At 38.1% G+C, this 27,468-nt stretch overlaps 1 protein-coding gene across 7 annotated transcripts in view; it reads left to right on the plus strand.

The window, feature by feature from the left end:
• sox6 (SRY-box transcription factor 6) overlaps positions 1 to 27,468 on the plus strand; it is a 356,852-nt gene that overhangs the window by 180,543 nt on the left and 148,841 nt on the right. For all 7 annotated transcript variants that reach the window (XM_049465976.1, XM_049465978.1, XM_049465980.1 and 4 more), the window contains one exon: positions 1,843 to 1,932. In XM_049465976.1, coding sequence (XP_049321933.1) covers positions 1,843 to 1,932 — 90 coding nt within the window. The remainder of the gene's footprint in view (positions 1 to 1,842; positions 1,933 to 27,468) is intronic.

Here is a 27,468-nt window from a genome sequence, read left to right on the forward strand (position 1 = left end):
TTCAGACCCTGCCTCCCTCCACTATTTTTTTATTTGCTTGTTTTTCCTCTCAGTAGGCCTGTGTTGCCTTTCAATCGGCGAACAGCGTTCTTTAATGGGAAGGATATTTCTTTCTTTTCTCAGCAAACACACACACTGTGCTCTGTGTTCCTCAAGGTTTAGCGCTCGCCCTCCTCTAATCGCAGCCGCCGATTTTAAGACCCGCTTCAATGCAGGCTCCCGTTTCAGTTCCGAGCACTCGAGCTTCGCTGGCGCTCCTTGATTTCGGCGGCGTTTATAATATAATACTGTTCGCGCTCGAGTGCTTAGATATTTCATTGACGATGCATTAGACGATGCTTGTTTTTTCAGGATATTATTTACCGTATTTCCTGCAATTTATTTGGCGTGTTATTGACGCCGAGACACCAAGGTAATTAAAAAACGATGAATCGCGATGGAGAAAAAAGAAGAGGGTTTATTTAGGCTTTTTGATGTACTGTTTTGACATGAAGTCTCGTTTCCGCTCCGTCATTCATCGCACGTCTCACATTATCACACATTTCACTTTTTCACATTCTCACATTCATCACTCCTGCCTTTCAACAATATCAATAGTGTATGTGCGAATTCAGAATTGGGTGCACCTGCTTTTCAATAATGGACGTTATTTTCGTTTTTCATTTATTTAATTAATTTATTTATTTTCATTTATTTTTTTGTGTGTGTATCTCTTCATGTTTCTTGCTGTTGGTGCACAGATTGAACCGAAAATTATTATATTATATATCTAATATGTATTTTCTTTTTTATATATATATATTTATTTGTTATTTATATATTTATTAAACTGTTGGTGTATACAGATAAAACCAAAAACAGAGCTAAGCTAACCTTGATAGAGTTACAGTGAAATTAAGTGTATTTTATATATGTATTTATGTATGTATTAGGTCATTTTGTGTATATATTTATATAATATTTATATGTACTGTATCTAGTCATGTTTCTTGCTGTTGGTGTACAGATTAAACCAAGAACAGAGCTAAGCTAACCTTGATAGATTTACAGCGAAATTCAGTGTATTATATGTATGTATGTGTGTATATATGTATTTATTAGGTTCATTTTGTGTGTGTATATATATAGGGAATAATAATATTGTTAGAGATGCTACAAAGGTTGCCATCTATATATATATATCTATGCACGATTTATTCACAGATTTATTTTTTTATATATTTATTTTACTGTATTTTGTCATGTTTCTTGCTGTTGAAATTAAGTGTATTTTACATGTATGTATGTATATATTAGGTCATTCCGTATATATATTTACTGTATCTCTCCATGTTTCTTGCTGTTGGTGCACAGATTGAACCAAGAACAGAGCAAACCTTACCTTGATAGAGTTACAGTAAAATTAAATGTATTTTATATATGTATTTATGTATATATTAGGTCATCCCGTATATATATTTACTGTGTCTCGTCAAGTTTTTTGCTGATTCTTGGGAATATCAGTATCGTGGCCTGCTACAACAAAATTTACCATCTATGCCTAATTTAATTCCAGATTTATTTAATTTAAAACCAAGAACACAGAGCTAAGCTAACCTTGATACAGTTACAGTGAAATAAAGAGTATTATAAGTGTATTTATGTATATATTAGGTCATTTTGAGTGTATATATATATTGGGAATATCAGTATTGTGTCCTGCTGCAAAGGTTGCCATCTGTGCACGATTTATTTCCAGATAAAAGGAGACACTTGTGTGTTTTTTTGTTTTGTTTTGTTTTTTGTGTATTATTTCTTAGCAGGTTGTCTCTAAACTGTCGCTCTCTGTCTTCTCTCTTTCAGAAACCTCCTGCATGGAAAAACTGCTTTCTAAAGACTGGAAAGAGAAGATGGAGAGACTGAACACAAGCGAGCTTTTGGGAGAAATTAAAGGTACGTTTGCTATTTAAAGGGTGTGTGTGTGTGTGTGTGTGTGTGTGCATGCAGGAAATATGTTTCCATCAAAGCTGAGACAGTCTCCATTTTTATCAGAAGTGATTAGAAAGGCAGCTGCTACAACTGGCACATTGCACTGAGAGTGGCTGAGAGTAACAGATTTTTATGTGGGATCTTATTGGTTGTTTTTTTTTGGCTTGTCGATAGCTTTAACTCAGGAAATGTTGAGTTCTGAACTGGATTTATTGTGAATATAGAATGTGATAATCAGATTATCAGTGTTTCTGACTCTGATAACAGTCTAACTAAAGGAATAGAGAGAGAGCCAGAAGGTAACATAGACAGGAGAGCACCGTGAAACAATGGCTTCCACTGGTTTTCACTGGTTTTCACTGGTTTTCACTGGCATAAACTTAATTCACTGCCCACAGACCTGATAGATTGATAGATATATGAAGGCAAAAAGAAGACAAAACCAGCATCTTACCACTTTTACCAATTATATACTAGTGCATCTCAAAAAAATCGATTATGATTAGATTATCATTACGTTTATTTCTTTTAATGTTGATGATTACGGCTTACAGCCAATAAAAAAACTAAATAAAAAAAATCAGTGTCTCAAAAAATTAGAATATTATATATATGTCCAATTAGTACTTTTGTTAAGCAGTGTGGGCAGTGTGCCAAGTCCTGCTGGAAAATGAAATCTACATAAATGTTGTCGGTAAGATTTTCCAGTAAAACACTGAACTAACTTTAACAAAGATGAGATTTCATTTTCCAGCAGGACTTGGCACACTGCCCACACTGCACGGAAGTACCAATTGGCATGACTGTAAGCTTCATAATCATATACAATACAATAAATAAAGGCTTAAAATAGATCACTCTATGTGTTTAATACATCTATATAATATATGAGTTTCACTTTTTGAACTGAATTACTGAAATAAAGTAACTTTTCAATGATATTCTATTTTTTGACATGTATCAGTAAATAGCCCATGATATGTAAAAAAAAAAAAAAAGTAAGCCTAGAAGTTTATTAGCATTAAATTAATGATTATTTCCACAACGTGTTCTGGAAAATAGATATAGAATAGTATATTGTGAATCAACAACAACAAAAAAAAGTATTAATCATTTCAGCTATTAGTTTTACACAGTACATTGTAACTGTCTGTAAAAAAACATTATTTTTTACCTATTTCTTATGTTTTTCTGCTCAGAAATATGTCAGAAATATATCTGTTGATGATCAGAAAAAAAAAAGTAATAATGTAGGATTGCTCATTTTTTCAGAGCATATGTTTCAATAAATAGAGTTTAAATCATTAAAATGAAACGATTTTGTCATTTTCGGGTACGCTAACTCTTAAAAACTAAAGAAAATTTTTGAATTGAAGTGTTTTCACCTTTTTTAGGTTATTTAAAGTTATAAAATAACCTTTTTTTTCTTTGTACAAATGTAGAAATAAGTGTTTGTGTGTAAGAGCTAGTCTATCACACAGGTTATTCCCGTTGAAGGTGGGCTTCTGTTTGTTCTTCTCCTTCGTCTATCTACGTCTTCCCTCCTTCTTTTTTTTATTTTTTAATTTTTGTTGTTTTTTTTCTTTTTTCCCGGGCGTAGGTCTTAGCACTGACTGTTACAGGCGAGGCGTGTGTTTATGTAGCAGCAGCAGCGCAGTACCAGCCCTGCGATAACACCGGCGCTCTCTCGCTCCATCCCTCCCTCCCTCCCTCTCTCTCTCCTCTTTCTATCTCTCTCTCTCTTCCAGCTACCTTTATCTCTATCCTCCTCTCTCTATCTCACTTAGCTGTGCCCTCAGACCGGTGCGCCACCACTACGCCACTCTGCTGCAATTCTCCTGCAATTCAGCTGCATTTTAATACCTTTATTCAATTCTATTACATTTATTTCTTTTTTTAATATGCGTGTGGAGGAGAGCGAGTGGTGATGCTGGTGTCAAAAGATCCACTTATCAGCCATGTAGAAGATCCACCCTACCTATAGAGCGCCAACATGTAATATATAACATGCCATTATTCTGTTTTTTTTTTTTTACTTCAGTTTCTGAATCAGTTTCTCTGATTTTGCTATTTATAGGTTTATGTTTGAGTAAAATTAACATTTTTTTTATTCTATAAACTACAGACAACATTTCTCTTAAATTCCTAATAAAAATATCGTCATTTAGAGCATTTATTTACAGAAAATGAGGAAAAGATGCAGAACTTTCAGACCTCAAATAATGCAAAGAAAACAAGAAACAAGTTCATATTCATAAAGAGATTTTAAGAGTTCAGAAATAATCAATATTTGATTTAATAATCCTTGTTTTTAATCACAGTTTTTTTTTTCATGCATCTTGGCATCATGTTCTCCTCCACCAGTCTTACACACTGCTTTTGGGTAACTTTTTGCCTTTACTCCTGGTGCAAAAATTCCAGAGGTTTTCAATTTCAATTTTTTTAAGTGCTCTCTTATTATTTTCCAGAGCTGTATATATTTTTGTTGCTTAACATGACGGATCTAATCTGATTTCATTTGATTTGATATGATTTAATAGTCTATTCATATAGATAGCTCATAAATGGCAGTACTGATTTTTGATGTTTTAAAGGTGTGATAAAGATTATATAGAGAATTAAATAGAGATTTTTAAGTACTTTTTTTATTAATCATTTTTCAATGTGTCCTCTTTTCCAACCCATACCTCATACCTTATACCATACATCATATAGTTAAAGAATTATCTTTATTATTTTAATTATTATTACACAAATGTTATTTCTACCATATTTGTCCTTGGTTTTAATGATCAGATTAGTAAATCAGATTGAATCTCAGCGCTAAACGAGTGAAAAGAGTAAAAGAGAGAGAGAGTAAAAAATCCTCTCAGTCACACGTTCTGATATAAACGTATTCATCGGCAATAACCTTAATGAACCCCACGCATGTAAATCACGTCGCGGGGAGATTCATTGTACCTGCCCCCCGTTATTTGCCACCGTAGATCAAAGTGCAGCGGGGAAAATGGCGCGGGAATGATTTAGGCCCTTTGAAAGCAGATATTTTTAAATTACAGGGCATTTTTAACGGCTGATGAATGGGCGAAGGGTGAGGTCACGCTCTGCTTTGCTTTTTTTCAAGGCAAGGTATGATGAGCAGGTACAGAAGGTGTCGAGATGTTGAGGCGAGCCATCAAACCAAGATGAACTGCTTGAATTAATTTTTGCACCAGGAGTAAAACAGCATAAAGTTATCCAAAAGCAGTGTGTAAGACTGGTGGAGGAGAACATGATGTCAAGATGCATAAAAACTGTGATTAAAAAAGCACCAGGGTTATTCCACCAAATATTGATTTCTGATCTCTTAAACTCTCTTTATGAATATGAACTTGTTTTATTTGCATTATTTGAGGTCTGAAAGCTCTGCATCTTTTCTAGTTATTTCAACCATTTTTCATCACGTGAAGTTTCGGTTTCATCTTTTCCAGCAGCATCACAGGGTTTTTGATGTTTCCAAGACAAATGAGAGAGATAGAGAGATTTAAAAATTACAGTTCTGTAAAAAAGTTAAGAGAGCACTTCAGTTTCTGAATCAGTTTCTCTGATTTTGCTATTTATAGGTTTATGTTTGAGTAAAATGAACATTGTTGTTTTATTCTATAAACTACAGACAACATTTCTCATTCAACAATTCTACATAAAAATATTATCATTTAGAGCATTTATTTACAGAAAATGAGAAATGGCAAAAATAATAATACAAAATAACTGATTGTAGAGTCAAGTTTTGCACCAGGAGTAAAGCAGCATAAAGTTATCCAAAAGCAGTGTGTAAGACTAGTGGAGGAGAACATGATGCCAAGATGCATGATTAAAAACTGTGATTAAAAACCATCAGGGTTATTCCACCAAATATTGATTTCTGAACTCATAAAATCTATTTTATGAATATGAACTTGTTGTTTTCTTTGCATTATTTGAGGTCTGAAAGCTCTGCATCTTTTTTTTTTTTTTTGTTATTTCAGACATTTCTCATTTTCTACAAATAAATGCTCTAAATGACAATATTTTTTGTTTCGAATTTGGGAGAAATGTTTTCTGTAGTTTATAGAATATTGTATATTTTAATATTGTATATTACTACTTAGTCCATCACCTACTTTTTCTAATGTTGCTACACCAACACTATTATCTATCAACTAACAAGAAAATTACGTAAAGTAAAGTAAGTAAATCACCAGCTCCATTAAACACCTTTAAAGCAGTTTTTCTTTATTATAATCTTAGAAAAATCCAGCATTGTCGCTTAAAAGCTGCACCAGTTGTTCAGATTATGGGTTTATGGGGATGAACAATATCAACAATATTGCTAAAGTATATTTATTAATGCTGAATAATGCCATAGGCTGTAATACTATAATACAGGTATTACACAAGGTGTCGAGATGTTTTTTTTTTAAGGCGACGAAGGTGCACCTCAGCTCTTCCTCACAAAATCTTGGGGAAAAATGGTGTATGCTACACCAAAAAATGATACGCCAAAAAACCGATACGCCAAAAAACGCCACTTTTTTCTCTTTTCCCGCCGTAAGAAGGAAAAAAAGCAGAGTCGGTCCGCCGACGCGAGGAGAAGAGAGGAGAAAACAGCCAGAACTACTTTTCATATCATACCGGCAGCCTAAGGTTTCTAATTAGCGTGCCATTTCATATGACTGTAGACATTTCAAAGGCCTGCTTTGTGCTCCCCCTTACAAAATGTCTCTGTGGCGCGTTTGAAGTCGGGCCGATGTAAGTACGGGCAATTAAAAAGGAAGCTCAGGGTTGGAGACACACAAGGTCTGCTTAATTAAAACACAAACAAAGGCACCAAGCTGGAAAAGAGAAAAATACACACACACACACACACTCTTACACACACACTCGTGCAACAGCACACACTCATACACACACACCGTATGATTAAGATCTAAAGTGCAATGATAAATCAGAGACCACGTTAATTGTCGGGTTAAAAAATCAATACAAAGGCCACGCGCTCCTGTAGGTTCACATGAATGGGAGCGAGTGGCAGATAAAGGATGACACCAGGATGAAAAGCCGCGGCTGCCTGGCTGGCCTTCATATTTCTCCTCCCGACTCCCGACGCGTTCGGCCCCGAGCCAATGGCACCGCGAGTTCTGATCCGAGCCCATTGTTCCGCCCATTGTCTCTAAATCACAGCGAGTGGGAGAAAACAGAACGAGCTTTTGATGTTTCCAAGATAAACGAGAAAAAGAGAGAGAGATATATATGAATTTACGTCGCTTTTACAGTAGAGAGAAGGATAAAAAAAAATACAAAAAAATACTTTTTCATGCTTTACTTGTTCTGGCTTCTTGACATAAAAGCTACAATGCATCCCTTGAATGCAATCCTTTAAAAATACAACTTTATTAAATAAAAAATGATAATAAAAAGTAAACACTTTAAAGCGTACTGTATTATAAGCAGATATTGTAAGAATTTTGCATTAACGATATACGATTTGACACACCCCTACTACGCCCCTCATCCACTTTCTGTTATTTATTGAATTTTTATATATTTATTCATTATTTTTAGTTTGAGTTTTTTTTTACTAAACTGTGATACAATCGTTGGTATTTGTTTAATCAGTTTAAACTGATGCACATGTGCAAAAAAGCAGTGCTTCGCATGAAGTTTCGGTTTCATCTTTTTCAAGATAAATGAGAAAGAAATATGAATTTACAACTTTTTCTTGCTTTACTTGTACTTTACTTGCTTTTAGAAATAAAAACTACAATGCAGCTCCTTTAAAAATGCACCTTTAGAGAGGATAATAATAAATGTAAATGAGATAAATGAGAGAGATATGTAAATTCACAATGCTTTTACAGGATTGTAAAGGGATCGTTTAAAGGATCTAAACAAAAATGAATTGTTCTTGATTTTATACATAAAAGCTAAAAAAAATTGCACCTTTTATTGAGGAAAATAATTAAAAAGAGTACTGTTTTAAAAGAAGATATTGTAAGAGCTATGTGGAGAAGTGACAATAGAGCAGTTTCTATTTATTTAGTTTTATTTATTTATTTATTTTTTTTGAGGGCCACTTTTACTGCTATGTGAACGTATGCTTGGGTCTTTCTTATACCAACAAGTCTGGGGAAAAAAAATCCAAAAACAGTGCAATTCTTTTTTTTTTTTTTTTTTTTTTTTTTTACCCATAAGACCTCAGAAGACCCATTTCTGGTGCATACTGTAAATATTCCAAGGTTAAATCCTGATGTAATATAAAAGCCAAACATAACAATGTCTTAACTAGCATTAAAATTGTGCTCTAAAAATCGTAGAAGCAAATAAAACAAATTTAAAAGGAACTAACAGTAGTTTTATCTCAAGGACTAACCCTAAAATACTCCTATATTCTGCAAATAAGATGCACTGTTCTGTAGTGATGCTCTCAGGACGTTACTTAGGAACACCATGAGCTCTTTTTTGTTTTAGAATGAATAAATTGAGGTTTTGTGCTGCACGGCTCAGTTACAGAAGTATTTACGCTGAATAATAAACAGATAAAAGGGTGATGGATATGGAAGGATGTAAGGATGCAGCTCTTCCCCCCGGTTTAGAGAGTCCTCAGCTGAAAGGCAGCAGCAGTAGCAGTGTGTAGTGTGTAGTATAGCTGTACTGATGTCTTTATTTTGAAGAGGGCGGCGGTGGTGGTTCGAAGGTGGATTGTACGCAGTGAACACATCAAGGCTGTGAATCCGGTTGAAAGCCGGAGTGAGGGAGTGAGAGAGTGATGGAGAGAAGCGGAGCGAGGGATCGCTTTACCCGCTGCCGGCCGCCGCCTGAGCGACGTGTTTGTTTTCATACCTGAGCTCAGCTGTCAGTCAGGAGGAACGCTGAGGAGCTGAGCTCAGATCTGCTGAACAAAACCACACAGCAGCTCAGGCAGGCCGTCTGGAGAGCGCCCAAAACCACAGAGCAGCGGCCCGGGACGCCCTGCAGACACGCCCCCACAGCCGCCAGGGGGCGGGCCCACGGGTACTGTCCTGTACGTTCATTTTATTTTTTATTTTATTGACTTTTACCTTTTTTATTCAGTCTGTGATTTAATTTTATTTCTGTATTTAATGTCCTGAACAGAAGTCAGACACTCGCAATAAAAGTACTTTGTTAAATAAAGTAGGTGGCAAAAGAGATAGATAGATAGATAGATAGATAGATAGATAGATAGATAGATAGATAAAGCGATGCATTGTGGGTGAATGGATGGATGGATAAATAAATGGATTGATAAATTGATGGATAAATCAATAAGTGGATGTATAGATAATGCTTAGATTGATCAATAGATAGATAGATGGAAACATGTATAGATACATGGATGGATAGATGAATGATGGATGGATGGATAAATCGATCGATAGATGGATGTATAGATTGAATAAAACTGCCTTTTGTGGATGGATGGATGGATGGATGGATGGATGGATGGATGGATGGATAGATAGATAGATAGATAGATAGATAGATAGATAGATAGATAGATAGATAGATAGATGGGTGCATAGATGGATGACAGATGATGGATAGATGGGTGGATGGATGGATGAATAAATTGATAGATAGATGGATGGATAGATGGATACATAGGCAATGGATAAACAAATGCTTTGTAGAGTGGAACACCAACAATACTCAGCAAAGAGATGGTGAAATGCGGGTGTATATATAGGAGGTGAAACAGGTGTGTTCAATATTCTGGTGATGAGCTTCTTGGAAGTGATCGCGCGAGTCAGTGATGTCAGTGTGTGTGGTGCATTCTCGGTATCGTAGTTCGGTGGCCAGTGATAAAGCATTAAAAGAATACACATAAAAATATCTGGAATTGATAGGAGCTAAAATAATTTGGTTATATCAGTTTTTACTCATTTTCGATAAATTGCCCCTGCAATTTTTGTATTAATTATGAAATGACTTTTACAGGTTAAGCAGTGCAAAAGTAGCCTTGATGCCTTGATTCTTGTAGTTGTTTAAAATTTTCCTTTCTCATCATTAACGCCCTTCCACCTACTCCACATTAACCAGGACACAAAAGCGAGAGCGGTGGTGAGAATCCGCGGCGGTATTTTAACGTGTTTGAGCGAAGCTTTGTGGCAGTGAGCTCTCTTTTGTTTTAATCTCTTTCACTCGTCCGATACGAGCGAGAGCTCCTGAATTCCGCTCTCTCGCCGAGCTGTTTAACGCCAGTTGTCTTGAGAACACTGTGACCTTGTTATTAAAGGAATCCATATTTACGTGAAATACTTTTGTGACTTTAACACAGCCTGTATTCACACTCACACCAATTCAGCAGAAACCAGCGGCAGAACTTCTAAAAACTGCCTTCCTCCATCGACTACAACGCAGGAGCCGAGGCCGGCGCACCTTTCCTATTCGATTTTTAGACAGCATTGACTCGGGGGCGGAGGGATCTCAGCATCCGCTCTGTGACCCGTAGATAAGTGGAAGCTGTTTAAGGGTAGAGCGAGAGGAGAGAGAGAGAGAGAGAGAGAGAGAGAGAGAGAGAGTGCGAGAGTAGTGTTGTAGTAATCCAGTGTGGTATCAAGACTTCACTCATACTCTCTGGGTCAGCTGGACTTGGTCATTATTGTCCTTCTATTCTTTTTCACCAAATTTACTCATTTTGCTCAATCTTTATAAAATATAGTACCTCTGTTAATTTAATGCTGTTGATCTATATCCATTATGTACAATGATCTTAGTGAAGTCTCTGTCTAGACATAGACTCTTCTACTGAAAGTCTTGGTCTTGACTAAGACTTGACTGCTGATAGTCTTGGTCTTGACTTGTATATTGATCTTGACTTGGTCTTGGTCTTGACTTGTGTTTGACTACCAAGAGTCTCTGTCTTGACTAGGACTTGATTACTTAAACACTTGGTCTTAAATCAGACTCAACCACTAGTCTTGGTCTTGACTAGGACTCAACAACGACTCAGACCTGACTACTGAAAGTCTTGGTCTTGACTAGTTTTGAATAAGACTCTTCCACTGGAAGTCCTGGTCTTGATTAAACTCACTTATGAAAGTCTTGGTATTAACTTGTTCTTGACTCTTGGTCTTGACTCAGACTCAACCACTAAACGTCTTGGTCTTGACTCGGACTCAACTACTGAAACTCTTGGTATTGACTCGGACTTAACTACTGAAATCCTTGGTCTTGACTCGAAATGAACTACTCAAAGCCTTGGTTCTGACTTGGATCTGACTTTAAAAGTCTTGGCCTTGACTACTGAAAGTCTTGGTCTTGACTCAGACTCAAGTACTTAAAGCCTTGGTCTTGATTTGACCTCAGCTACTGAGAGTATTGGTCTTGACTTGGACTCAACTCATGAAAGTCTTGATCTTGACACAGACTCAACTACTTGAAGCCTTGGTCTTGACTCTGGCATGACTACTGAAAGACTACCTAACGGCTTGGTTTTAAGTCAAACTCAACTACTTAAAGCCTTGGTCTTGACTGAGACTCAACTACTGAAAGTTTTGGTCTTGACTGAGACTCAACTACTGAAAGTTTTGGTCTTGACTGAGTCTTAACTACTGAAAGTCTTGGTCTTGACTGAGACTCAAATACTGAAAGCCTTGGTCTTGACTGAGACTCAACTACTGAAAGTTTTGGTCTTGACTGAGACTCAACTACTGAAAGCCTTGGTATTGACTGAGACTCAACTACTGAAAGTTTTGGTCTTGACTGAGACTCAACTACTGAAAACCTTGGTCTTGACTCAGACTTGGTCTTGACTCAGACTCAACTACTCAAAGCCTTGGTCTTGACTCAAACTCAACTACTGAAAGCCTTGGTTTTGACTCTAACTTGTCTACTGAAAGACTTGGCCCAGACTCAACTACTCAAAACCTTGGTCTTGACTCAGAATTAACTGAGTAGTACTGAAAGGGACGAAGGAAAGAGAGAGAGAGAGAGAGAGAGAGAGAGAGAGAGAGACTGCAGCTGAGTCTGATTTTGAGTTGGCTGGTACCTGGCTAGGTCTACCCTGCTCTGGACAGAGGGCACTCTGTGGGCGCACAGAGCGCTGATTGTTCTGCCAGCTGGGTTTGCTTGAAAACATGATTATTCAATTTACCGTTTGCCTTTATTCTTAATGGCCTCAATAAAAGCTGAACCGGTGCCAAGATATTTGACACTGCGTCTGTAAACACAGACTGGAGCATGAAGTGTGTTTTCTTTTGTCTTTTTTTTTGTATTATTGAGCTTCTCTGCAGATCATATGAGGGCAGTTTGAGATGTAATTAGATTTGTGTAAGATTACCTTTGTACTACTGATAATGCCTATTGACGTGTAATCGAATAACGTCTTATATATAAAGACAAATTGCACGTTCACTTTGTCAATAATGACAATGTGGGCTTTTCTTATTCTACTGTCAGGAGCTAGTATTGTATCCCATGACTTTTGCCATGTTCCACAAGAGCTAAAGAACAGTACGTTGCACTGACCTGACCTGTAGGACAGTACTTCTTGTGGAACATTATTAAAAAAGTTCTATAAACTATACAGCTACATTTATAGTTGCTTTCCATTTATCTATTAAAGAAGGTGGTTGGTTGGAAAGTGTGGTGTCTCAAACACTATCAAATACGTTGAAACTGATGGAACTGGCACTCATCAGGACCACCTTTGATTTGTTTAACACTTTTAACACAAGTTTCTACATGATTCCTTATGTGTTACTTAATAGTCTGGATCACTTTACCATTAATTTATTATATAGGCATCCATACTGTTACTGACACGACCCCAAGTGGGAAACTCTAGGCTTATCTAAAATTCCTGCTGGAAAATGAAATTCCTCTGCTGACTATTTTTATGGAGATGTGGCTTTCATTTTCAAGCAGGATTTGGCACACTGCCCACACTGCCAAGAGTACCAATTGGTCTTATATAATATTGTAATTTTCTGAGACACTGATTTGTGGGTTTTCTATTGGCTGTAAGCCATAATTATCAACAATAAAGTAAAAAAAAAACAATTAAAATAGATCACTCTGTGTGTAATACATCTATATACTGTAATTCTTTATATCGTCGCTGTCCAATGAAAAACACTTATCTCCAAAACAGCAACTTTACAGAAGAGAGAAAAACCTTGTTTTCAGCTTTCAATGGAAGTCAATGTAAAAAGAGTCAATTTCAGGTAAATTTGAAGAGTTTCTATTGGTCCGTTCATCAAGAAGTTTTGGCACAGTGTAAGGGACAGTTTGTTTGTTCAAATTATGTAGTAAACTAAAAATCGACACAAATGGAGACACTTGTTTTTTTTTTTTTTGGCAGTGTGGGCAGTGTACAGCGGGATTTCATTTTCCAGCAGGATTATGCACACTGCCCACTCTTGCCAAAAGTTCCAATTGCTTCCAATTTCTAATCATCAACAGAAAAATAAATAAATGCTTAAAATAGATCACTCTGTGTTTAATACATCTATATAATACTGTATATAAGTTTCACATTTTGAACATTTTGTTGTACTGAAATAAAGTAACTTTTCAATGATAATCTTATATTTTTATATGCACTAGTAGGATAAATGCATATTTTTTCTCCGAGCCAGACTTGCTGCCTGCCCACTGTGTGCGGTAATGCCAGTGCTTTATTAGAAAGAGACGTTATGGTGAACGATAAATCTGCACACTGCTATTCCATGACTTTCGGCTCATCGGCGTATGAAAGAAGGCGGTTGTAAAGTGGGGGATGGTGTGGCAAATGTACCTCCACCTCCACCCATCAGCCGCTCTGAAATATTCCTCCATTTCCCCAATTCAGAAGTGCCACGCTCTGCATTTTTCTCCCCCCTAATGCCTCAATAGGCAAACTGTTTGCCCTTATGTACCCAAGTGAAATATGAGCTACAGTAAATTATTATTCTTTGGGCCACATTTGTGAGATGAATGTGAGGCGGGCCGTGCTCCGTTGCTCTCCTAATGAATTGAGGAATTTAGCTTGTGGCGTTGGGACAGCAGAAAGGCGTACCTTGTTTTCTGCCTCTCGCGCTCCTCTCACATGGCCTTACTGAAAGCTCTCGCAAACAGGAGTGCGGTAAGGGAAGAAGTAGGATGGGGTGGGAGGGAAGGGTAGCAGCTTGGTAGCAGCCGTATACACATGTACACACACACACATACACTCATATATATATATATATATATATATATATATATATATATATATATATATACATATCTACAGAAACACACACTCTCAGACTGGTTCTGTCCAGAGGAAAATCACTCCACTGGACACTCTCACCACAGCGCACACACTTAAGCGCACACTTACTAGGCAAATATTTTCATTTATTAAGCACGTCCAGAATGCCACGCGCTAGCTCCATATACAGCGCTCGCCCGCGCTCTGGTTTCTCCGCGGTGGTGAAACTCTATCGCTTAATAATCTGCACATTAGAGGCGTTTCTTCGTACGAGACGATCCCCGAACAAATGTTGGTTTTAACCCGCTGTGTTCCAGTGCTTTTTTCATAGTAGGCCGCAGGGCTAGAGTTACCGTCGTTAGGCGTGTGGTCTAGCATGTACAGGACCAGTCAAAGTTTTCTACATTGCATTGAATTAAAAAAAAACGAGAATGTTTTCTCAGTCAGCTTTATGAGGTAGAGTTATCTGGAATTCAGGCTTTCAGTTAACAGCTGTGCTGAACTGGTCAAGAGGTCATTACTTGAATTTCTTGTCCTTTTACCGATGTGAGTGATCTATTTTAAGCGTTTATTTCTTTTATTGTTTATGATTATGGCTTACAGCCAATGAAAACCCAGAAATCAGTGTTTCCAGTGCCTGCTGGAAAATGAAATCCCTCTGCTGAAAACAACTTTTATGGAGATGTGGATTTCATTGTCCAGCAGGACTTGGCACACTGCCCACACTGCCATAGTAGGTTACAGGGCTAGAGTTACCGTCGTTAGGCGTGTGGTCTAGTATATACAGAACCAGTCAAAGTTTTCTACATTGCATTGTAGATTAAATTAATCAAAACCAGAACGCGTTTTATATGCTTTATATGCATTTTCTCAGTCAGCTTTATAAGGTAGAGTTACCTGAAATTCAGGCTTTCAGTTAACAGCTGTGCTGAACTCATCAAGAGTTAATTACTTGAATTTCTTGTCCTTTTAAAATGTGAAACTCATATATTATACCGATGTGATCTACACACAGAGTGGTCTATTTTAAGTGTTTATTTATTTAATTGTTGATGATTATGGCTTACAGCCAATGAAAACTAGAAATAAGTGTTTCCAGTGCCTGCTGGACTGACTGATTTTATAGAGATGCGGATTTCATTTTCCAGCAGGATTTAGCACACTGCCCACACTGCCAAAAGAAAAGAACTAATTGGTCTTATACCGTATAATAATCTCATTTTCTGAGACACTGATTTTTGGGTTTTTGGGTCTGTGTTAAATACATTTATAAAGTGAAATACATGTAATAAATTCACTTTTAAATGAGATTAACTAGTATATATTCATTTTCTTTATATAAAATCATGTTTAAACTCTTTTTCACTATGAGATATGAAGTGAAGTATGAAGAGGAAACCATTTTTTTTACCACAAGGCCACAAAAAAAACAAACTATAATAAAGTGAAAGGGTCTGCGGATGTTCTGAATTCGTTATTTTCAGCAGTATAAAGCGGTGAGTGAGCAGCCAGTCCCTGCTGCAGTCTCAGAGTGGAATGTTTTATTATAAGGAGAACAGGGCCTTGAACAGTGGCCAGTTAAGCGTGTTGTCTCCAGTCAGGGTCTCTTACTGGTCTCTGATAAAAGCAGGAAGGGGTCAAGGTGTTCTCATAACAGATGAATTAGCAGTTTTAAATCGAGCCCTCATGCTTTGTTCAAGGCCTGGAAACATCTGACCACCAGCCGTGACATTGACCGGCGTGAGTTTTATCTCCACAGGGTGGATCTGGAGCTCGCTAACGTGCTAAATCACTGAGCGGGCTAATCTGGAGTTCAGTAATGATGATAAGCAAATCGAGGATACCATCACATATACCTAAGTGTACATTTTATAGCAAGAAATGTAAAAAAAAAAATCTGTTTAATTGGATTACATGCATCAAAAATTCATTTAAAAAATGACTATACTGTGCATTAAAGTGTATTCACTACTCGTGATGCATTTTGTCTGCATGCACGTCAAAATATGATATGCAATGAATTGCATATCATAAAAATGTGTCCATAAATTTAGTGATATAATATTTTTACTGTATTGCTCAGCTCTTTCAGTACGTAACTACATGCACTTTTTACAGGCTTTTATAATGCTGTTCATTTCAATATTGGAATTATTAAACATGCATTTGTTTAAGAGTCATTTCGATAAGTTTTTCATGTAATTCAAGAGCTCTGAATTTAATTTTTTGGCATATAGTCTTTATTATTATTATTATTAAAAGAAATAGTAATGCACCAAAATTAACATTTTCTTTTTTGTGCAAAGTTATTCATTCATTTGAAGTTAAGTCAAGGTTTTTGTTAATTTTACCACTGCCTCTATTATAAAGAATTTTAATATAAAGTTTAATATAAATTATTCAGCCTTCACACTTCTTTGGATAGATTTGGAAAAACTTTTTTTTGGGTGGGGAAAATGTCTTTTTTCCCCCAACAAATAATTTTGGTTACAGAACTTTTAATGCGTTCCCAGTATTTGTTCACCTTAATTAACCATTATCTTTCAGTTATTCTATTTTTTATATATATATATATATATATATATATATATATATTTTTTTTTTTTTTTCATTTTTATTCACAGTACCATTAAAAAAACAAAGTAAAGAAAAATAAAAATAACTAAGAAAAAATGAAGAGTAGACAATACGAAAACTTTTCCTCAAGTGGAGTTACTGCAGAGACCAAAAACTGCATGAGGAAACTGGCACTCATCAGGAAAAAATTTAGGAAAAAAATAAAAACAGTGCTGTATACTTATGATTTGTACACGTTTAGCACATTTACACATTGAACATTTTTTAACTCTCTTAAATCTCAGCAGACAAACCAACAAACTACAACATTGTTCGGTATCATTTTTTATTATTTATTTTTATTATTCAGTTAAACAAAAAAAAATATTTTCTTCTTCTTCTGCATAATTTTATTTGCCAAATACTTTAGAAAGAAACAGAGAACAGAATAATAAAATAGATATAATTCCTTATTATAAGCATTACTATATATAATACTATTACTAATATTAGTGCAAACATATATAGTTAATTAAATGTATATATATATATATATATATATATATATATATATATATATATATATTTGTGTGTGTTTAGTTTTAAGAACACAGTTCTGATAGTTCAGTTCTCCTGTAGTCCTGCAAGCATTTTCTGATATGATGGCTTGAGTGGACCATATGCTAACGTGTGCTAGCACGTCCTCTCTCGCGCTTGTTAATGGAGTTTTATTGGCGGGATTATCAGGGTTTATATCATTGCGTGGGGGCAGACGGCCAGGTAAAACAGCTGTTGCTCTTATTGTCTTAGTTTAGGGGTGAGGGTAGCACTGCTGTTTTTAGTGCCGTATCACTTAAAATGCCAACAGCCAATCAGCAGCCTGAGTGTTGGGTGGTGTGTATGTCTAACTGCTCAATGACAATCTCAGTGCATAACTTACTTTATTTAGACTTTTTATCCTTTAAACTTCCGTGAAGACACTATTTTTTTAGCTCTGTATTATCTATTTTAGTTAGAATGTTGTATGTAGGATGTTATTTGTGTTTAAATTTACTTAAATTTGCATAAAATCTAAATTCCATACCAAAACGGCACTAACTGAAATGTCTCGGTACAGAGTTACTGAAAGGTCTAAAAAAATTGGTTTCCTGTTGTCGATACTTTGCAGAAAACATGCATAAACACACCAAACACGATGAACGCGCTGTCTCTCGCTAACTCCTGCTGTCTCTCTTACTTATGTTGTCTCACACTCTCTCACTCGCACTGTCTCTCCCTCTCTCTCTCGTGCTGTCTCTTGCTAACTCGTGTGTCTCTCCATCTCATTTGCGCTGTCTCCCTCTCTCTCACTCGCACTGTCCCTCCATCGATCTCGTGCTGTCTCTCCCACTGTCTCACTCGCGATGTCCCTCCCTCTCTCTCACTCGTGCTGTCTCTTGCTTACTTGCAATGTCTCTCACTCTTCCTGTCTCTTGCTCTCTCTCACTCGTGCTCTTTGCTAACTTGCACTGTCACTCCCTCTCTCTCGTTCGTGCTGTCTCTCCCCCTCTTTCACTCACGCTGTTTCTCTCTCTCACTCGCTCTGTCTCTCCCTCCCTCTCTCTCACTCGCGCTGTCTTCTTCTCTCTTGCTCGCGCTGTCTCTTTCTCTTTCGCTCTGTCTCTCTTTCTCTCACTCACTCTCTCTCTCTCTCTATTACTGCCCCCTCCCCTTTCAAAAACACAGATAACTCGCAGATTTAAAAAAAGTATCATTAACATAATTTATTTTTAAGTCAGTGTAATGCTGATATTTTTTTTTTTTTAAAGAACTTTTAAAACTCTTAAAATGCATAAAGCAATATGCACAGGAAAAGAATGAAGATTATGACATGACATAATTGCTCATCTGGACAGTTAAATAAATATTTGATGTAAGAATAATTATAGTTTTTTGTATTTTTTTTTCAAGGTATCGACAAAAGTATTGTTTGGGCGTCTGTACCAAATTTAAAGTATCCTATTGGTACCCAGCCCTGGTTGTAGAGTGTTGCAACATGTGAGAACATGTACTGTACGTATCAGAAGTGAAAAACCATTAGTGTGTGTTATTTTCTTCTTTTGGTAGCGCAACCCCGTTACACCTTCTTCTCATGTGGAGAAGCTCGGCGCTGAGCCTCCAGCCACGTCAGGCATGCCAGCTATGTGCAGCCTGTGTCCAGACCCGGCCCCGGCACAATCGCCGCTTTTACAGCCCTCCTAATTTACTTAGGACGGGATGGCAGCATATGGGAGCATCCACAATGCCCGACTGATGCTGAGACAAAGAAATTCCAGTGTCGGGAAGTTTTAAGAGGGAAAAAAAGTCATTCACATTTAGTCATAATGGTTCAGCTGTCCTAACCAAAGACTGAGGAGAGAATAGGGAGCCTTGTGATTCTTTTCCTTTTTCGCCTCTTTTCTTCCCCTCTCTCTCTCTTTCTCTTTTTTCCCCTTCACTCCCCTCATTCTTTCATTCTTTCTTTCTTTCTCTCTTTTCTTTTTCTTGTGTGTGCCTGAAGCTTTTATCTCCCTCATTCACTCGAGACCCTTCAAAGTTACAAGCTGCCTTCTCTTTCCCTGCTGCAGGACTTGGAACTCAAATTGGGGGCTGCTTGATTAGAAGGGGTTGGGGGGGTGGAGGTACGAGGTTGGGGGGGGGGTTGGGGGTGACGAGGTTGGAAGAATAGTTGTTTAGTTGTTGGACAGAACAAATCGCAGCCCTACAAAGTGTCTTTTATCCTCTGGGCCCTCTTTTCGGCCTCCCTCCAACCACCACCACCAACGCCACCCCTTACTCGCTCGCTCAGTGTGGTCCCCGTTGTTTCGGAGCTTCTTTATTCATCACATGGGGGCGTCTTCGGGTCGTTTTTTTTTTTTTTTTTTTTGCTTCATGCTTCAACTTTTATGGAGATGCGGCTTTCATTTTTCAGCAGGACTTGGCATATTGCCTACATTACCAAAAGTACCAATTGGTCTTATATAATATTCAAATTTTCTACGTTTTTTGTTTAACCAAATACGAAAAAATTGAAATAAAGGTAACTAAGTTAAGTTAAGCTAAGCTAAGTAAACAAAACTTTAACTATTAAGTCAAACGAGTGCTGGATGTTAATCTACACAGATTTCTCTCCTGGAAACTGTTTATTTGAGTGAAAAAGGCGCTTCCATTTATTTACAGTAAGCTTAGAATTCCATATTTCCATTAAGACTAGGTGCAGCAGCATTAGCATTAGCGGCTAACTGCTAGCACTCTCTGCGGTTAGCACTTGTAAATGCCACCTGACAGAGCTACACTGAGCTTGTGGTTAGTCCCACGTAGCTTGTTTTAACATGGTAACCGCACAAGTTACAGTCCGATATACTCACCTGTGAAAAGCGAAAGAGCTAGCGCTTAGCGTGGTTAGCGGCTCATGCTAATACTGCTCAAGCCTAGGTCCTGTAGAAAGACTTTTCTAAAAATCCTGTATAACTCTGTACTTCAGCAGAGTGACTTCACTGCTTCTTAATACCTGACTGGTCAAATTTATACATATATATATATATATATATATATATATATATATATATATATAATTCGCACTGGATTATAAGGCGGACTAACGATTTTTGAGAAAATTTAAGGATTTTAAGTGCAATTTATAGTGTGCCCAATCCATTACCTTAATTTTAGCTTCCTCTGCAAGGCTTCTAGGCTTTTTAGTCATCTAGAAGGTGTGTTTGTGGTCATTATTATTATTATTTAAAAAAACTGCTAATATAAAGAATTATATTTATTGGTAGTTTACAGTAGGAATTTCTGCATTATGATTAATAGATTGAAAACTAGGTGCTTGCTATGATGTTGGTAGATGGTTGCTGTGGTGATTGCTAGGTGGTTGCTATGGCATTGCTAGGTGGTTGCTATGGTGTTGGTAGATGGTTGCTGTAGAGCTTTCCAGGAAAAAGTCCCCCCCCCCCACCTCAAAAGTGGCCCTAAAAACTACTAAAAACATATTTTTTTACAAAAACTGTACCACATATTGCTCCAAAAAAGGACAAGCAATGTAATTTAGTAGTTCAAAAGTAGTTCCTAGTCCTATATACCCTCCAAAATCCCACGTTTTCACATTTTAAGCTGTGGGAGGAATAGCATTTTACACAACGTGAATAGAATAATAATAAAAAGAAGATTAAGAATAACAGTAAGTTGCCTTTTCAAAGACAACCTAATAAACCAAAGGGTTTAAGGGCTTTGGAGACGCATGGTATCCGAGTCTCAGTGAATGGCTTTAAAGGTTAACAGGTCAAGTGCTTCCTTTGTATCAGTGATTTGGCGAATGACCCTGAATGACTGACCTCTTTGTGGACGTGTTTTGGGCCGGTGGCGTGTAGGACATGCATGTTCGGACGCAGGGATGGTTAAATGGTTAAGTGAACATGGGCTACAGTAGGTGTGTATTGTCCTGAGGTTAGAGAGAAAGAGAGAAAGAGAGAGAGAAAGAGAAAGAGAAAGAGAGAGAGAGAGAGAGAGAGAGAGAGAGAGAGTTGGTCTCGGAAGGGTCCTGGCGATGGGGCCATGTGTTGGGGAATGCTGCTTTGCCCAAACACTAGGAGCATACTAACAGAGCCTCCATTGTTTCTCGCTCTGGCTCAATTGTAGAGAGCTGAGGCTGCCCCCCTCACCCTTGTCTCCTTCACTACCAAAATGGCAACTGTCATCCCCCAACATACCCCCCTAACACACCAATCTCTTCATTTTGCTTTTCTTTTTGCTTTTCTTTGATTTCACCCAATTGAAAACCTCTGGAATATAATCCAAAGAAAGACGGATAACCACAAACCATCAAACCAAACTGAGCTGCTTGAATGAATTTTTGCACCATTAGTAAAGCAGCATAAAGTTATCCAAAAGCAGTGTGCAAAACTGGTGGAGGAAAACATGATGCCAAGATGCATGAAAACTGTGATTAAAAGCCACCAGGGTTATTAAAACCACCAAATATTGATTTCTGAATTCTTAAAACTTTATCAATATGAACATTTTGTTGTCTTTGCATTATTTGAGGTCTAAAAGCTCTGCATCTTTTTTTGTTATTTCAGACATTTCTCATTTTCTCATTTTCATTTTTGCTCAGGTTTGGCCCAAAAAACATTGGCAATTGATTAAAAAATGTATGAAAACAATGTTCGCTATTCAGTATTCAGAAAAAAAAAATCGATTTTGTTTGGTTTCTGAATTTCTTTAATGTTCAACCTTTGGTCAAATGTTTCATTTTGTTGAGTTTTGACACAAACCAAAGTGTCAAGATGAATAAAAAAATGTACAGTATTTTTTGGATATTCTTCTCACTTAAAATCCTTTAATTTTCCCAAAAATCAACAGTGTACCTAATAATTTGGTGTGTCTTATGTATAAAAATAGACCAGAAAATAGACCTGAAAATAGAGGTTCATTGACGGTGCCTTCAGCCCAATGTTATTTTCCATTTTTGGTGCATCCCTAATTCATACAAATAATTAATTAAAAATGATACAGCAGATACATCAAATTTTTGTCAAAAAGCTATAGAGCATATCTCTGACCCAAACCCGCGGGCTCTGCTCGGAGAGATGCCCCGTTAATAATTTAACGTAGCGCACCATATGTTTTTTGTTGCCTTGCGTTTGGGTGTTAAGAATGCTTTTCTTCCTGCTCTGAATTATGGATCACTTTTAAAATGCCAATAAAAGTTTTATTGGACAGGACAGCATGGGGAGGACGCGGCCTGGGTCGGCCCGACGACTGCTGACAAAGAGGCCGGCGGTGCATACTGCACGGCTCTTAACAGCAGTGGGTCTGGACTTCCTTGTAAAGGTGTCTCCTCCTATCATCACTGCAGAGGGAGACAGTCTGGTCAGGATGCCTCCACGCTTAAATACAGTGTGCCGGCAGGACGCGAGTAATGGCTTGTGGCAGGTTAAGGGGCGCTCGGCCCGGCTAACACGCACATGCCCGCGAGGGTTCCAGAACAGAGGGGCCAACGGAGCCGACAGGAAGTGCTGAACTGAGAGCTGAGCTCTGTATTTTTATTAGGGATGCCCTAATCAGGTTATTATACCAACTGATCCAATCACAGCGTCTTAAATGCATAAAATCTGGAAAAAAAAAATTAAGAAAAATTGAGTTCAGAAAATAGTTCAGAAATCAGTATCTGGTAGAATATCCCTGATTTTTAATTAAAGTTTTCTTGCAACTTTGCGTCATTTTCTCCTCCACCAGTCTTACACACTGCTTTTGGATAACTTTGTGCTGATTTACTCCTGGTGCAAAAATTCAAGCAGTTTGATGGCTTGTGGTCATCCATCTTCCTCTTGATTATATTCCAGAGGTTTTCAATTTGGTAAAATTGAAAAAAATATAGTAACAATAGCTAAAACAATGTGTCTTGTCTTGCCTTGTCTTTTTCAGTTTGCCTTGTCTTTTTCATAAGATGATGTGGTACAAACCCTGGACCAATTGCATTATCGTTTGTTTAGTATTGATGTGCAATAACTGGTTAATATATGCTGAATATTCTGAGATTTGGGTGTGTATTAGCATTACCGTTAGCCTCCAGAAGATACAATAAACAAATGATTAAATATCTCACTATTACTGAGATTAGTAAGGACTTATCATCTTGGAGACTCATCTGTGGTGCACTCTGGAGAGAGTGTAAACAGTGTGCAGCCATTGAACATGTAGGGGGTGGAGCTTTGGGGGTGGAGGAGCTGATTGAGATTGAGTGAGAGCCGAGTGAAGAGGGCTCCTGAGTGGACAGTGCTGAGTCCAGATGTTGGCACTTCTAGTAGCCAACCAGTGCAGTTTCCTGTGAGTCACTTGAAAGAGTTTTTTTTTTTTAATGTCAGGAATCGTATGCCACTAGATCAGTTGAAGAAACAACATTGCAGTCTGCTGATTGAGAACCGTATAAAGATTACAGCAGGATTAGTGAGTAGACTTCGTCTGAGAGAGGCATCTGTACTTACTGTATGTGGAGTTTTGTGCTTCTATCTCAGTTAAGCATGAACTTGCTTGTTCGTGTTTTGCTAATGTGTGGTAAACACTCAGCGTATACATGGGGCATGGCCAGCAACAGCTCTCATTTGCATAAAAGTGACAGAGCCCTTAAATGGCTCATTCTACAACGGACGGAAACTGGTAAGAATGGAGCTTGTGAGATCTTTATCTTCATGTGAGCCCATAGATGTATTCTACCTTAGTACAAAGTCCATATATGTGTTGCTTGTAAAAGTTGGATGGTTGAGTCGGTGGTTGAGTAAAAGGGAGGGGTTCGTTCAGGAGTGTTCGTCAGTCGTTCACAGTGTCTGTGGAACGTTCTGTAAAAAATGTTAATAAATTAATAATAAATGAGCCAAAGGTTAATAAAATTGGTGTCCCCATGTATCAATTTTACAGATAAGCCATTCAGGACAAGTGTATTTGCCCAAGTAGACTTTGTCTGAGGGAGGGATCTGTACTTACTTATTGTCTGTGAAGTTTTGTGCTTAAACGGCTAATTCTGAAAGGGACGAAATTGGTAAGAATAGAGCTTGTGAGCCATTCCATATATGTGTTGCTTGTAAAAGGTGTATGGTTGAGTCGGTGGTTGAGTAAAGGGAAGGGGTTCGTTCAGGGGTGTTAGTCAGTCGTTCACAGTGTCTGCGGCACGTTCTGTAAAAAATGTGGCCCTTCACAGCCCGAGCCAAAGGTTAATAAAATTGGTGTCCCCATGTATCAATTTTACAGATAAGCCATTCAGGACAAGTGTATTCGCCTGAATAAGAAGTCGATTCAGGCCCGACGAAACCGCACGCAGCCGCCGTGAATGGCTGCTTTTTAGGGCCCTTTTTTTTTCTTCCCTTACGAGGATAAATGGAGAATCGCTGCCTCTCTCTCTCTCTCTCTCTCTCTCTCTCTCTCTCTCTCTTTCTCTCTTTCCTTCGCTGCAGCGGCGGCTGAAGTCCCTGCCAGCGAGCGGCTCTGAATGGGGGCTGGAGGTTGACAGGCCCTATTAAGACAAACGGCCGCCCTCATCGGAGAGATAAAATAAATCAGGTGTTTAGTCAAATTAAAATAGTTGAACTGGAGCGGGCCCCAGGGAGCCCCCGGGAGAAACTCAAGACAGATGTGGCCGGCGGAAAACCGGAAGACACCCAGGAAAGAATTTAACGCCGGCTTGGCTGGGGGCCAGCTGTACCGGGCTGTACTGTACTGTCTCGTAACCAGTAACCCCCTCAACCACCTCCCCACCACTGAAACCTTTTCTCTCTCTCGGCTCGGCTCAACTCGGCCTCTTTATCTTCCTTTTCTTTTTGAATGTGCTCAAACAGCAGCATGTCACCCCCGAGCGCAAGAGAGAGAGAAAAAGAGAGAGCGCGAGAGCAATAGAGAGAAAGAGAGAAAGCAGGAGCTCCCCAGTAGCGAGTGAGTTACTGTCCGGCCTCTCACGGGCAATTATGGCCCCTGTGTAAGTCAATGAATGGATCACTTAGCATTGATTAGTTAGAGGTACTGCCTCTAACCGAGTCTGCCTCAGCTTTCAGACTCAGAATGGAGAAACCAGAGGCACTGCACTTCCTCATACACACACACACTCATGCATGGTTTTTAAAGGGGCACTAAACCCCCTGATTTTAGCTGAAATTTGAAAAAGGCAAAATAATAGATGGAGTACTTTGAAAGGGGCACTGGATGATGTATGGGTTTAGAGGAGGGGCAGCAGGAAGAGCTGATTGGGCTGAGCAGTTGGCTTCTGATTGTGGTGAGATACAGATGATTGGACGTCATCAGCAGGAGGGCATATTGCATATTGTGAAACATCATCCTCGCCTATACTCCTGCTCTTCCTTTGCTGGGGCGGCCCTGATGAGTGCCAGTTTCATCATAACCATCATAACGTTTTTGGATATGCATGTGGATACTTTTAAAGTTCTTGAAACATTTCAGATTGACTGACCTTCATTTCTTAGTCTTTTTTTTTTACTTTACTTAATTGAGTAGTTCTTGCTTCTCATAATATGGATTAGAACATTACTCAAACAGAGCTATTCACTGTAACTTTGGACGAGTTCAGCACAGCTGTTAACTGAAAGCCTGAATTCCAGGTGACTCTACCTCATAATACGGTCATCTAACAATATTAAATATAAAAGATATTCTGGTTTGTTTAACACCTTTGTTTGTTTATTAAATAATTCTATGTTTTATATGTATTTTAACCTACAGTACAGAACATTTTAAAATAATAAGGGAAAAAACCCTGAATTTAAGGTGGACTGACACTTGAGCTCATATTGTTAGTTCTGATTATGTGCTTAGTAATGAGTCTGCTCGTCTGTTTGATGTTTTCTGCATGTGTAAGCCATATGTAGGAGAAAATAGAGAGAGAGAGAAAAGAGAGAGAGAGATAATGAGACAATGCGGAGGTGACAGTGACCCTAATAGAGAGGTTAGGTTCAACCCGACAACCACAGCTGAGGTGTTTGTGTCGACTGCACCCTTAATGAGAATTGAGAGCAGTCATTATATTGCCCTCGCAGCACCTTTCCGCACACACACACACACTGATACACACACACACACACAAACACTGATACACACTTACACACTTATATACACACACACACAAACACTTGCCCCGTATTGTCTGTCACTAATCTGCCACCTTCGCCTGTCTTGCACCATCCGCCCTCATCTAACGGGAACAATTCGGTTTTTCCGTCGCTCTTGTCGCGCCAAGAAGCTGCCGCCCTAACGAAGCACCCTCTTCCCCCCTGGTACCCCCTGTTACCCCCCCCCCCCCAAACCATGCCAGCTCTGGAACGGCTCGAGTTTCATTCACTTCATTTATTTCATTCATTTAATTCATTTCGTTCTGCTTGCGTAGAGTCCATTCTCCGTATCGTCCATCTCCAAAAGCTTGGAGTGGTCAGTAATCGCCCGCCGGCCCTCTGGTCCACTTCAGGCGTTGGCACGCCATTCCCAGGAGCTCGTTGAGGTGGTGGCTCGGTGGCTAAGCAGTGTGAGGCCTTGAGAAACCTTTTCATAGCTGCTGGAAGGATCTGATCGTTTGACAAGGCCTATTTTTTTATTTATTAATTTTTTGTTTGCTGGCTAAAAGCTTCTAAGGGCTTCATGTTCGTAAAGGAACTTGAGATCTTCTGTACGCTTCTGTACGCTACTTTTTATTATTATTATATTTGATAAAGAGTGTATATGGAGTAGAGTATGAAGTATGTAAAGTGGAGGCCACTGGTTTGAGTAGACAGTATACAGTAGAATGTCTTGAGCTTATCTTTTTTTGATTTTGTATGTTTTTAGTAAAGGTTTGTGACACACACTTTGATATATTTAACTAATATCAGTTGATATTCGAAGATTTACTGTGTAATAACTGTGTAAAAACTGTGTAATAACTATTTTTATTGGGTTAATGTGCTGTGATTTGGGTTTCTATAGTTTGTGTGTCTTTATTTTAATAATTAATGCAACAGTTTGAGTTTGGGTCATAAATTTTCAGATATTATTGAATGTTTTTTTATGCTCCACATAGCAAACACCAAAAACTGGACTGATATTAAAAGAGCTGATATCCAATCTTTTAAAATTTGCCTGAATCAGATCAAATGGCATCTCGTGGTGCAATAATGTCACGATATACAGTATGTCAAGTAAATTTCTTTACAATAATCAATGACATCTGTGTTCCT

The sequence above is a fragment of the Astyanax mexicanus genome, chromosome 16 (genome assembly GCF_023375975.1).
Source record: "Astyanax mexicanus isolate ESR-SI-001 chromosome 16, AstMex3_surface, whole genome shotgun sequence".
NCBI lineage: Eukaryota > Metazoa > Chordata > Actinopteri > Characiformes > Acestrorhamphidae > Astyanax > Astyanax mexicanus.